Source organism: Salmo salar, chromosome ssa23 (genome assembly GCF_905237065.1).
Source record: "Salmo salar chromosome ssa23, Ssal_v3.1, whole genome shotgun sequence".
Lineage (NCBI taxonomy): Eukaryota > Metazoa > Chordata > Actinopteri > Salmoniformes > Salmonidae > Salmo > Salmo salar.
The window spans coordinates 10,689,935-10,704,624 of NC_059464.1; the positions used below are offsets into that span (position 1 = coordinate 10,689,935).

At 41.4% G+C, this 14,690-nt stretch overlaps 1 protein-coding gene across 1 annotated transcript in view; it reads left to right on the forward strand.

Moving 5' to 3' along the window:
- Nucleotides 1-864: 864 nt before the first annotated feature.
- The window catches only part of LOC106584045 (collagen alpha-1(XXIV) chain), a 187,550-nt gene continuing 173,724 nt past the window's right edge, over nucleotides 865-14,690 (forward strand). The window contains exon 1 of the mRNA XM_014168854.2: nucleotides 865-1,407. Within this exon, the coding sequence (XP_014024329.2) occupies nucleotides 1,352-1,407 (56 nt within the window). The 5' untranslated portion in view covers nucleotides 865-1,351. The remainder of the gene's footprint in view (nucleotides 1,408-14,690) is intronic.

Sequence of the window (14,690 nt, forward strand, 5' to 3'; positions counted from 1 at the left end):
TAAAAATAAGTGTCATATTCTTCCTATGGGTGTACATGAACTGATTTTAATAAAATTACGTGCTGCTAAAATGCTGCCAGTTCCACTTAAAAATGTCCTGCATCGGGCCTCTGGGGTGGAAGGGTACATTTTGAAAGTATGCTAATGATTAGAATCATATGATGTCTTAGGTTGAATTATTTGCAAATTGTGACAGTTTCGTTGCAAACAAGACACTGGGTTGGCATCAGAGAAATGTGGCAAGATGAACGCATAGGCCTATCTCTCTGTCTATTCTTCCCTGAAACGTATGTTTTCATTATCCACCTTTCTTTTGGGACTTTTTGAGAGCGACATTTTTCATTGCAAGGAAACTGATTGTTTTGCGCTAATAAAAAGTTGGGTACGCTATCTGTTTTTCCCTAATCAACGCACAGAGAAATAGACATAGGCTACAAAACTAATTTACGAGAGACATTGTGTTATTGTCATTGATTTGATTGTGTACTACCAGATGTGTTCAAAATCGTGTTCAAAATAGTGTAGATCTATGAATTTGGCAGCTATTATATTAGCTAGCCGATGTTCTGGCCACTCAATTATTAGCTTAAAAGCTTGTGGTATTAAAAAGTATGATAATGTAATGTAGCCTAATCCCAATGTAATATCACAACTTCCACTTCACTTCAATATATACTATTCTTAAAGTTTGGCTTATCGCCTTTGTGAGACCATGCCATTTAAAAAGCATTTTTTGTTACATTTCGGCTCTAACATTGATCATCAATTACATAAATGGATGGGGCATTGATCAGAACTGTGATGTCACAAGTCAGTATTGGTGAAATCTAACACTAGCTGCTACTTGGGATGAATACGGACGGCTCCTCATGTATCAGTGCAAGTCAAGGCAAATGCAGAATCTACAGCCTGGAGGTTAATAAGAAGCTCTCTACTATCTCTGTCGGTTGGAGACCACTCAATAGAAAACATCAGACTCGGATACCTCTTATGCGCACTGTAAATACCACATTTAAATATTGTAATTATTTGGCGCACTGCTCTGCTCTTCATACATTGATTCATATTTACAGTCACTACTTGCGTGCGCACCTCTTTGGTAGGTGGAGAGAAAATAATAATCACTCTCCGCGAACCCCAAAGCAAAGGAGTTGGGAGAAAATTTGAGTGAGTGGGAAAGCCGTGCTTGCTCTTTGGACTACATACAATGAAGAAATTCTAAGGTGGCAGTCTTCATTCATTTACGCTTCCTTTGGCTGTATGTAACCAAGGACTATCTCATGAACCGGTATCCTCTTGCGTGAAATTCTGTTTTCACTTAGAACTCTGCTTCCTGGACAAATGCATACAAATGCATTTAGGAGCCCAACGGACAAGGAGTGGACACGTTTCTCCCACAGCAATAACGTGAGTAAGAAATGAGCCTCACGGAAAAATTCATAGCCTAATGTAAGACTATTCGATTGTAAAATGCAAATAGAAATAGAAGTAATGCAATAGAAATGGATATGCAGTATGTAAAGTGCAATTTAACCAATTTTCCTTGACCAAACATAGGTTACACTTGCCTGTTCTGACAGGTCTGTGAGAGGAATCAGCTGAGTTTATTTAGCTTGTTGGCATTTTTCCATAAACTATAGAGTGTGCGCTGACCAGCACCAGCCTATAATAGCAAGTAGGCTTCTGTGAAGCAGAGATTGTAACTTGTTCGACACAAAAGAGAAACAATCGTTTCGGCTCAATTGGCTGTTAAAATCTAATCATAGGCTAAATTAATTAATTGGGTGATAAATTCAGCATTTATCTTGTTGCCCGCTAGCATTCAGCCAACACTCTTGGCTTTGACCTCAGTGGCGGTTCTAGACCATTTCAACTGGGGGGGGCCAAGCTGGTGCCAGTTGTACTGTTAGAGGGGCCAGTTACATTAGCCGTTATTGTTGTCATATCGTTTTCTTCACTGCATTGCAGGCATTAGCAGGCAAAAGACCATGTTCATAATCATCATCGTTGCCACTGTCTAATAGGATGTAAAAAAAGAACGATAGCAAAAATTAGTTATGTAAAAATGATTTCATACTCCACATTTAGGGGGGCCACAAGGGGGTCCAAAATTGTTCACATGGTCACTGGCCCCTCCCCCTGAACCGCTAGTGTTTGACCTCTCCAACAGTCATGTTGTACGCACAATTGATCTACCAGGTAATCCTCTAAACCCGGTTCTGGCTGCAACCTGGTTCCATCCTGCCCTCATTGCAAAGCTTTGTTTTTTTTTTGTTAGTCTTTTTTCACATAGGCTACAAGTAGCGTAACTGTTCTGTGAAATTTGGAGACCAAGTTGCCTTGCGCAACAATGATGGTGCGATTATCTGAGGCTTGTCCCAACAACCGGTCTTAACAAAAAGTTAGACCTCATTGGTATTGGCTAAACAAACATAAGGACATAATGCTTTATTATGTTCAAATTTCCATCTAGGCATGCTGTTTTTGCAGTGCTGTAACATTTGGCTGGGACTGTGGAGTGGTATTGAAATTCACATGCTCTTGGAAGACCACAGAGCATGTAGGACAGAGGAAGAAACGTTGGCAAGACGTCTGTTGCCAAGGAGTCTTTTTTTTATTAAAATGGAACACTATATGATCTAAAAGAGTAAAGCCAGACACACTCACTGTTTGTACATGTGTTTTGTATGTGTCTTATTCATTTGCCTTTACAAAAGTATGTATTGTGCTTATTCTCCCTGAGACAAGTGAAGTGTAATTATAGGAAGGTTATTATAGTTTTGTTTAATACTAGTTTTTATTTCTATTTGTTCTTCGATTTTTATTTTGAATTCAGTTTAGTTTTTGTTAGTTTTCAGACCTGATTTGCTAGTTTCTATGTAGTTTTTGGGAGATACCTGATATTTTCCTTGCCCCCCAAAAAACAATACACCCCCCCCACACACACACACACACACAGTCTTGTACAGCTAACCTTGTGAGGACACACAATTCAGTCCCATTCAAAATACTATTTTTTTCTAACCCCTAAACCTAACCCGTACTCTTACCCTAACCTTAACCCAGAAACCTTAACCCTAAACCTAACCTGTACTCTTTCCCTAACCTTAACCCTAAACCTAACCTTAACCCTAACCTTAACCCAGAAACCTTAACCCTTAACCCTAAACCTAACCCTAGCTTGTAACCCTAAAACTAACTCTAGCTCCCAACCCTAAACGTAATTCTAACCCTAACTCTAATTCTAACCTTAACCCTAAATCCCCTAGAAACAGCATTTGACCTCGTGGGGACTAACAAAATGTCCCCAGTAAGTCACATTTTTGTTTGTTTACTATTCTTGTGGTGACTTCTGGTCCCCACAATAATAGTTAAACATGTCCACACACACACACACACACACACACACACACACACAGGTCTAAGGCACTGCATCTCAGTGCAAGAGGCATCACTACAGTCCCTGGTTCAAATCCAGGCGGTATCACATCCGGCCATGATTGGTTGTCCCATGGGGCGGCGCACAATTGGCCCAGCGTCGTCCAGGTTTGGCCGGGATAGGCAGTCAACTTTACTGACTTGCCTAGTTAAATGAAGGTTACACACACACACACACCACGCTGACCAAAAAGTTATTTTGTTGGCATTTACGTATGTCCCCATTACCAGTAAAACATAATCAAAATCTATTTCTTTAACTTACTTACTGTGCTGTTTCGTTGGTCATTTGTTCAGTCATTTCATTCTCAACCAGGATTTCATCTTACATCATCAGTGATGTTTCAGCTCTGTCTGTCCGTGGCCTCTCTTCCTCGTTGCACACTGTCACTGTGTCCATTTCCATCTTGTCCAGCTGTGTATGTAACATTTCACCTAAACCCTGTTTCTTGTCTGCATCGAAGTAGCGGTCTTTGTACCTAGCATCGAGTATGGTGGGGACGCAATAAAGAGGCTCAGAGAGAATACCACCGAATCGCTTGTTCACAATCTCAAGTACATTTCTTAGTTAACCCCACGGTCTGTGTCAGAAGTTTTGTTGAGCAGGCTTTTCAATGCCATGACAGAGGGTATGACGTCTGCTGCAGACGCAGTTGATTAGCTTATTTCTCAAGTCAGTTGTTTGAGTGGCGCTAGGAGTGTATTCATGTTTCCAAGTTTCAAACTTGTTCTCAAATGCTATTGAAATGGCAGCAGCGGTATGAGAACCAGCACATTCTTGAGCATGCAATACGGCTTTCCTCAGTACGAAATCCTCGTCGACCCACTGTGCTGTCAGACTCAGCATGCTCATGGGGTTGACATCGCTGGTCCAAATGTCAGTCGTGACGCCCATAGCAAGTAGCATAATGAATTCCATTATCTTGGCGTTATTGGATTTCACCTTTGAGTTGTCTCGCTGAAATGTTCTTACTCTTTCAAATGACTGCTCAACTTGTTTAGTTGTTGGAAGTGTGCGCTTAGTATTTTTCTGCTTTTGTTCTGTGTAGCGCTGTATTTTTCGTGGCGTCATCACATCATCTACTTATGTTATGTATGTATGCACGTCAGCTTTGACATCGGTTTTGCACATCGGCGTTAAACTAGACATCGGGCCAATTTTGCCACTTTTAGCTAATATCGGCCGATTCCGATATGCTCGCCGATATATTGTGCATCCCTAGTTTGTTTTGTGCTTTTGGGATGTCACTTGTGACTCCACACCCATTTTGATTAGCTGAGGTGATTTGGTCAATAGTGAGACTCTCTATCTAGAAACTATTTATCCTTGATTGTGATACAGTATTGGAAACATTGAACTCTCAACTTAATTATCATGCCCAAAAATGTCTCAAACACATTTACTTGAAGAACAGTGTAGATGCAAAGTTTGGTAATAGAACGACGGTTTGTGCTGTGTGTGCCGTCATTCTGTTACCAAACTTGGCATCTGCACTGTTCAATTAAATGTGTTTTTGTAAAGATTTCAGTGAAAATTGTTGAAAGTAGACCTTGTGCATAGAGTTGTGTGGTTTAACTTTGCAATCATTGGTTTTTGTTTGACATGCATTTTATGATAAACCAGAGTCTCAGCATCACTCCATTACTGTGGAATTGACCAAATACAAAAGATACAGTTTGGTCCCTTATAGAAAAAAAGACAATTTTACATGTGGAAAATTGCATGTGAAAATGTGTTTTTGAAACACTTCACATGACATTTCCAACTACAGTCTCACGTCAGAATTAGACATTCATCCATGTTTCTCTTTAGTCCAATTTCGAAGTTGTTTCAAACGTGTTGTAATGTTAAGCTAAGGCATTAACTCCGAATGGTTAAGGTAAGGGTTAAGGTTTGGGATAAGCTTAAAACAAAAATCTAAAAAACAACTTTCCGTCAGTGGATTTGAACATGCAACCTTTGGAATCAGAGGCAGATGCTCACGTGAAAGTATGTGGCTTTGGAACACTACACATGTGAAAACAAAAATATTGTTTTCAACATTGTGTATGTTTTGTATATTTTATTCAATCTGTCCTCACCTGGAATTTGAAAATCACAACCTCTTGGTCCACAGTATTCCGATCTTCCTGCTACGTCACCATGCCTGTGTTAATAAATTATTTCACCTGTATTCTTACAGGTCTTTGGACTTCAAAGTGAAACTCAGCTTTGCCAAAAATAAACTAAAGAAAAACTATTATTTATATATATATATATATATATATATATATATATATATATATATATATATATATATCATAGCCATTCAGGAGTAACATGGAAACAGAATAATATGGCCCACCAACATTAGACAACTATACAGAAAGATCTAAAATTGCTGAGATAAGTAAATTAAATCAATAATGAGAAAATAGTCAGATTAATTGATAATTAAAATAGCAGTGCAGGTGGCGCTCTTTTGCTAAGTGCAGAGATGTATTATAGGTAATGAATGTGTATGCAAATGCTACATACAGTGCATTCGGAAAGTATTCAGACCTCTTGACTTTTTCCACAATTTGTTACGTTACAGCCTTATTTTAAAATGGATTAAATAGTTTTTTCCCCTCATCAATCTACATACAATACCCCATAATGACAAAGCAAAAACAGGTTTTTAGAAATCTTTGCAAAAAAAACTGAAATATCACATTTACATAAGTATTCAGTCCTTCTACTCAGTACTTTGTTGAAACACCTTTGGCAGCGATTACATCCTCAAGTCTTCTTGAGTATGGCACTACAAGCTTGGCACACCTGTATTTGGGGAGTTTCTCCCATTCTTCTCTGCAGATCTACTCAAGCTCTGTCAAGTTGGATGGGGAGTGTCGCTGCACAGATATTTTCAGGTCTCTCCAGAGATGTTGAATCAGGTTCAAGTCTGGGCTCTGGCTGGGCTACTCAAGGACATTCAGAGACTTTTCCCGAAGCCACTCCTGCATTGTCTTGGCTGTGTGTTTAGGGTCATTGTCCTGTTGGAAGGTGAACCTTTGCCCCAGTCTGTGGTCCTGAGTGCTCTGGAGCAGGTTTTCATCAAGAATCTCTCTGTACTTTGCTCTGTTCATCTTTCCGTCGATCATAACTAGTCTCCCTGCCACTGAAAACATCCCCACAGCATGATGCTGCCACCACCATGCTTGATGGTATTGGCCAGGTGATGAGCGGTGCCTGGTTTCCTCCAGACGTGACGCTTGGCATTCAGGTCAAAGAGTTCAGTCTTGGTTTCATCAGACCAGAGAATGTTGTTTCTCATGGTCTTAGAGTCCTTTAGGTGCTTATTGGCAAATTCCAAGCGGGCTGTCGTGTGCCTTTTACTGAGGAGTGGCTTCTGTCTGCCCACTCTATCATAAAGGACTGATTCGTGAGTGCTGCAAAGATGGTTATCCTTCTGGAAGGTTCTCCCATCTCCACAGAGGAACTCTGGAGCTCTGTCAGAGTGACCATCGGGTTCTTGGTTATTTTCTACCAAGAACATATCCACACACTCAAAAATAAGAGAATGGTTACAGTACAATGTTGTGCCCTGGATTACAAAAAGGTCAAGTAGCAATTCTGTTTGATTACCACGGAAAATACTGTAGTTATCTAGTAAACTTGCTAGCTACTTCCGTAGCAGCTGAACACATTCTACCGGCAAATTAAACACATTCAATGCAACTCCGTGGAAGGTCAGTTCCACTCCGCCTGTGCATTGGGAAACACACCTTCCACGTCGTTCACTATTTTCCATAGAACGCATTGCCCCTCGTTGATTATCCCTTACATAATGGTACATTTCTCTACACAATATGTTCGATGTACAGTCAGGTACAATCATTACAGCACTTTGAAATGTAGGTGGTGGCAATGTGCTGGGTTGGGCTCATTAGGATATTTGGGGGCATGGTGTAAAATATGTTGTATTTGTGCCAGCCGTCAGTGGAAATGTTGTATGAGTTTACGTGGTTAGTGAAGGTTATGCACCTCTTTTGACACTTGGTTTGGCAATCAGTGTAAGAACTTGTGACAATCAAGAGCTGCACTCTTAAGATGTTACTGTGCATTTTTCAGTAGCTTAATATTCAATAACTTGCAGTCAGCTAGCTGCAACTCAGTTATTGTAAATGTCACAATAACTTACTGTAGCTCATCGGTCACACTCACTGACCTGATGTTGTGGAAGGGAAGTGAGTATTACAAGGACATAGTGTCGCAACTAGCTATAAAGGAAATATTATGTCTCTTTGGTATCACATGTGCTTATGTCAGCCTTTAACAAGGCTGGAGAACTGACAGTGTACAAGTGTATGCGAGTTTAGACGAGGGACTCAAAAACCATCCTACCAGTCGGCATAGCGGGACAAGAAAGCAAAAAAGATGGTGACGCCAACAACAAGCCAGCACTATGGTATGCATTGCTATGGTGATTCCAGTAAACAAACGGTGCAACTACACATCCAGTAGAAAACAACACTAAGGCAGATAGTTTAAATATTTGAACTCTGTCAGCAAGTTCTGTCTACTGTGGAGTGACGATTTTCACCGTTTTGCGCTCATTGAAAACACTGACATCCGGTTTACCGTCTACCATCTACCTCATACCATGTAAACGCAGCATTAGCGTTAATGAACAAAATACAACAGAGCATATTTGCTGGGATGACATTCCCTCTCATTGGAGACCAAAAAGAGCTTGCTGAAAGCCAGGCCTCCAATATTCTGATAGGCTGCCGTGGCTACAGTATGCTGCCAATTAACAAGTAATGTTTGTCAACAGAAGAGTCAGCGAAGCCATAGTACGTTACTAGCATGTATTGCTAGTGGCAGCCAGGTGCCTGTAAGTTGTGTGAATTTTACAATAACTTACAGTGAAGAAAATACAAATTCACAGCAACAAGTTGCCCTTAAATTACCAGAGAATTCACTTCTTACAGTGCAGCTCATTAGTGACACGTGCTCTAACAATGTTTACACAACAGACGGCATCAAAGGAGGTGTTCAACTTGCATCGGCATAACCATCAAGCACTTAAACTGCTACAACATTTCCACTAACACAAATACACATATTTGACCACATCCCCAAATATGCTAATGCTGCCCACCAGTACATTGCCCCCACCTATCAATGATGACCATTCCTTATATTGTACCCCAGGGGAAAACACTGTACCCTAGCCATACACTTATTTTTTTGTGTGTTAATACATGTTCCAAGTAAACCTAGTGGCGCTGCAGAAACACTGATGCACTTAACCAAGAGACTGCAAATCCAAATCCCTGAAGCATTCATGTATACTCTGTCAAGTGTCCTTCAGCACTGCTAGTTTTACGTTGATGTAACGTTGGTGGTGATAATTGGACAATTATTTACTTTATTCTGGGCAGCTTTTAGCAAAATGCAGGAATGTATTCCTGTCAATAAGTCTACTTCCAACATCTACTTCCAACTCACACTGTCAAACACGTAGATCCCCTGAACGCAGCTCACTTTCCAGCCCACTTTCCAGCTCACACTCTCAAACACGTAGATTCCCTGAACACAGCTCACTCTGCAGATCCCAATCACCAGAATTCTGATCACCTGTTCACACACCTGTATGTCATTATCACACACTATTTAGTTCAGTTCTTTGCACCCCATCATTGTGAGGTATTGTTATTTTTTTTTGATGCACTTCTCTATTTGGAGCGCTGGTTTTCCCGTAATTCAATCCTCCAGTGTATGATAGTTTTTGCCTGCCTCACTAACGACGCCTTTTGCCTATTCCCTGCCAATACTTTAGCCTATTGGATTTCCTGTTATCAACCTATTGCCTGATCTCCCGGACGACGTTACTAGCCTTTTCCCTGCCAGTACTGTTGCCTTTTTGGTTTATGACCTTCTGCCTGCCTCCTCCTGCGGTCCTCTACAATAAACACCTGCTGCGCCCTGCGCTTGAAACCAGCTTTCTGTCTCCCATCGTGTTCATTACACATATCTCCATATGCTCACAAAGCTGGTGGTGTAGCAGGATATGTGGCAGGACATTTCAGATTGCTAGCGACCAAGGTTTTAAATTAAAATACTAGATAAGTCTGAGTCCCAAGTGTGGTCACAGTACAAAAAATATATATATATATAATTATTATAATTTTTTACAGTAATTGAAATCAGAATAATTTTGCATACTGTCATTTTAAAAGAAATAACATCTTCAAGTTGGTGTATACTGTAAACAGTATACATTGCAAAATGCAACAAAAAAATAAACGCAAAATGCAACAATTTCAACGATTTTACTGAGTTACTGTCACGTCCTGACCAGTAAAAGGGGTTATTTGTTATTGTAGTTTGGTCAGGGCGTGGCAGGGGGTGTTTGGTTTGTGTGTTTTGGGGTTTTTGGTTTATGTTCTAGATTATCTATTTCTATGTGTTTATCTAGCTTGTCTATTTCTATGTTAGTTTTGTCAATGACCTCCAATTAGAGGCAGCTGGTTGTTGTTTTCTCTGATTGGAGGCCATATTTAGTTGCGTGTGTTTTCACTTGTGTTGGTGGGTGGTTGTTTCCTGTGTAGTCTGTGCACCTTACGGGACTGTTTTCGTCGTTTGTTTTGTTTAAATGTCTTCTCTTCAATAAAAATAAGATGATCAATATACCCGCTGCATTTTGGTCCACTCCTTACGACTACAGTTACAGTTCATATAAGGAAACCGGTCAATTTAAATAATTGAATTAGGCCCTAATCTAGGGATTTCACATGACTGGGCAGGGGCGCAGCCACGGGTATGCCTGGGAGGGCATAGGCACACCCACTTGGGAGCCAGGCCCAGCCAATCAGAATAAGTTTTTCCCCACAAAAGGGCTTTATTACAGACAGACAGACATATTCCTCAGTTTCATCAGCTGTCCGGGTGGCTGGTCTCGGACGATCCCGCAGGATGTGGAGGTCCTGGGCTGGCGTGGTTACACGTGGTTGTGAGGCCGGTTGGACATATTGCCAAATTCTCTAAAACAACATTATGGTATAGAAACTAACATTACATTCTCTGGCAACAGCTCTGGGAGACATTCCTGCCGTCAGCATGCAAATTGCACGCTCCCTCAAAACGTGAGACATCTGTGGCATTGTGTGACAAAACTGCACATTTTAGAGTAACCTTTTATTGAACCCCCAGCACAAGGTACATCTGTGTAATGATCATGCTGTTTAATCAGCTTCTTGATATGCCCCACATGTCAGGTGGATTATATTGGCAAAGGAGAAATGCTCACTAACAGGGATGTAAACAAATTTGTGCACAAAATTGGAGAGAAATAAGCTTTTTGTGCTTATTGAGATCTTTTATTTCAGCTCACGAAACATGGGACCAACACTTTACATGTTGTGCTTATATCAATAACCAGTTTTGGTATTGCCCTTGCTACAGCATCCATGTCTTACCTGAGGTGAATACCCTGCCATAGTAGATGACCACTACACAGTGTCTGTGATGGTTGAAGTGAAGTCAGAGTTTGTCAGAATAATGAAGTTACACCTTGGGTCACTTCATGCAGAACAACACACACAGTGTTGAACATTCTACATTAACCACATCACCATATCTCCTCTTTGGTAATCAGCCTTTGTCAAATGGGTCTACTGTATGGACAGCTAATGTCTATCCTAACACATTCCTAATATTGAGTTGCACACCTTTTCGCCCTCAGAAAAGCATCAAATGTCAGGGCATTTTTTTAATTTTACCTTTATTTAACTAGGCAAATCAGTTAAGCACAAATTCTTATTTTCAATGATGGCCTAGGAACAGTGGGTTAACTGCCTTGTTCAGGGGCAGAACAATTTTTACCTTGTCAGCTCAGGGATTTGATCTTGCAACCTTTCAGTTACTAGTCCAACGCTCTAACCACTAGGCTATCTGCCGCCCCTTGGACTTGAAAGCGTTCTCCATTAAGTGGACTTAAAAAATGACATCAATAAGGGATCAAAACTTTCACCTGGTCAGTGTATGTCATGGAAAGAGCAATTGTTCTTAATGTTATGTACACTCTGTGTATATAGTATCATGTAATAATACTTTTTTGTGTAATAACATACTACACAATAATTACACGATGATAACTGATCTGAAACGGAATTTGGCAATTTGTCTGTCAACAATTAATGTTTATCATCTCTAGTTCCTATAAGTAGCTGAGTAATAACATCTTGGTTACCAAAGCAGTCGTAAAGTAACTATCCCCCTGGAATAAAGGCAGGCAGTTTATCGTAAAGTGATCCCTTCTGGGGTAATCAGTGTCTGGTAGGGCTTTTGGCCTGTCTGTTTGAGAGAGTGGAGAGAGTGGCCTTGCCCGAAATCTGGCTTGCCTACTGCTTACTTACTGCTTACTTATCTGCATACTGTGTAGTAATTGTACTACGTACTATTTAGCACATACTTTTTAGTAAAAAGTATGCAGTATGCCACGGCCGAAACATACTACTTTTGGTGCGATCAAGACAACGGGGAATTCAGAAATCAAACGAGCTCAGACTGGGGAAAATCCTGATGTTGGTGATCTTCAGGTTGGAGAGGTTAGAGCTCTAGAATGATGACTGAGTTTCTGACAAGTAATTCTGAGTTGAATGACCTTTCAAAGCGATCTTTCCAACTCTAAGCACCTTTATTTTTTGAGTTCCCTGTTGTCTTGAACACACCATCAGTTGTTTTTTGCTAACGTTTGCTAAGTAGCTAGCATTTGGAACAACATATTTTAAGGTAACTTGAGTGTACCATAGGAGACCATCTCTCCCACGCTGTCTCGTGTTCACGCTGCTCGTGTTCACGCTGCTCGTGTTCACGCTGCTCTCGTGTTCACGCTGCTCTCGTGTTCACGCTGCTCGTGTTCACGCTGCTCGTTGGTGAGTGAATGCTCCTGTTACTTATCGCTCCCTAACTTGTTGACCGGTATTTTGGCTGACTGCCAGGCAATTTACTGCTTGTTCTACAGCACCAACTTGCAAGTTGGTCATCTCCTATTCGTATAGTGTATGTGCAGCCAGGATCCATACAGTGAACAAGTCCTCCGCTTTCTCTCTGTTTGCCATTCTGGTGTGTGTTGCTTGTGTGTTTGCCATTTCACTGGCTGTGCTTGTTTTGGGAGGGGGGATGTGAGCTGTATTTGCAAACCCACTGTAACTCATAGCCAACCTTTAGTACATTCCTGTCAAGAAGAGACCCGGATGCCCAGCTAGCCTGTCGTTTCAAATGGAGGTGTTTAACAAACGTTTTCAATGCTGCAGGAGCTGTGTTTATTTTGCTCTATTCCGGGACAATGTGGACCGTCCGGACTTTCAATGTAGCAACTGTTTCCTTGCAGAGGACTACAGGGGCGAAGTGGCTACTCTCAACAAACAAGTAGTGAATTTACATGCAGTAACTTACAAGCTACTGGAGAATCCACATCTGCCTACTTTCTGTTTCTCTTCTACTCCAGTAGCTGGACGCCGCTCAGGCCTGGTGGGAGTGTTGCCACCATGTCTCTCCACAGCCGACTGGCCAGTCCTCTACATGGATCCCTCTCCGAATGGAGTTAGTAGGATGCTTCTGGTTTACTTAGTGGATGTTCCTAGTCTTGACCCTATCAACCAGCATGGAGGTACGTCACTCGCCGTAGAATTAGAAAGCAGCGGCCTTTGACAATATGGGCCTCAATGGCTGTGGGAATCCTGGACCGGATACAGACTTCAAACAGCTTCGCTGCCCTGGATCCAGAGGTTCCAGCACCTAATAAAATACCAAAAATACCTTAATCCCTGGGGACTTCCACTTCAAGTTCGAATCTGGAGGTAGCTGCACCTCCTTCCCCTGTTCTGTCGCCCTCTCCGATGGCTTCTACAATGAATGAGGCTTCGTTGGTTATGGGAGGCTCAAAATGGGTGCCAAGAGTTGCAGACGTGCGAGATTACGCCTCTCGCAAGTTTTCAACGGGTCACTCAAATCATGCGAGGTGTAAGAATGGGCTGATTTCTTCTCGCATCTCGCCGGCTGTTGTTTTAGGCAGCTATATGGCAAGAAACGTCTCCGTTCCTGGAGCAAAAACCCTGTGCTACCCGACTGTAATAACGGAGCTGTGAGTCGGGAAGCAGGTGCAGGTGAATAAAACAACAAAACCAGTACCGAGACAATTCCATAAGGCTACATGCCAGTAAACAAGAACAATGCCAACTGGTGAGAAAACATAAGGGAGTGACATATAAAGGGGAGGAAATTAAGTCCAGGTGTGAATCATAATGATTAACAGGTGTGCATAATGATGAGTGCCAGTTGTGCGTAATGATGAATCCCAGGACTGGTGGTTAGTATTCTGGCAACGTTTTACGCCACAGGGGAGGAGCAGGAGAAGATGTGACACTGGCTGAAGCATTGACTGATCAAATCAAGCTCCTCAAAGGTACAGTATCTGAACTGGTTGTGTTAGGAGATCTAAATCTTGATTGGCTTACACATGCCTCAGATCAGTTTAGGAGTGTTTGTCTTGAGTTCAACTTGACTCCGCTAATAATGAAACCCACTCAGATTAATGTAAAAAACCTAACAAACTCCTCATTGACTGACCTTAACCGTCGCCATAAGTATTTGGCTAGTGGTGTTTTTGCAAATTATATCAGTGACCACTGCTCTATTGCTTGCATTAGAGATATCAAATTGAAAAACTCTGAACCTCGTATAATTGTGAGGATACATTTTAATAAATTATTGCCGAGGTGTTCTTTCATGATCTATATTATTCAGAGGATTTGTCTACTAGCTGCATAACAGACACCTGTTTTGGTACTTGATTTTTTCTAATCCATTTTTCCTCTCTGGCTGATAAACATGCCCCTCAAGCAACTCCGAGTCAAAAACCAAACTAATCCATGGTACTGTCTTGTACTCTGTGGTGGAAATTCAGTACTGAGAGAGACTTGGTAATTTCTTCAAACAATCATCTTTATTTAATATTGATTAATTATTGCAATAATGAAACCATCTATTTTTTTACCCCTTTTTTCTCCCAAATTTCGTGGTATCCAATTGGTAGTAGTTACAGTTTTGTCTCATCGCTGCAACTCCCGTACGGACTCGGGAGAGGCGAAGGTCGAGAGCCATGCGTCCTCCGAAACACAACCCAACCAAGCCACACTGCTTCTTGACACAACGCGCATCCAACCCGGAAGCCAGCCGCACCAATGTGTCGGAGGAAACACTGTACACCTGGCGACCTGGT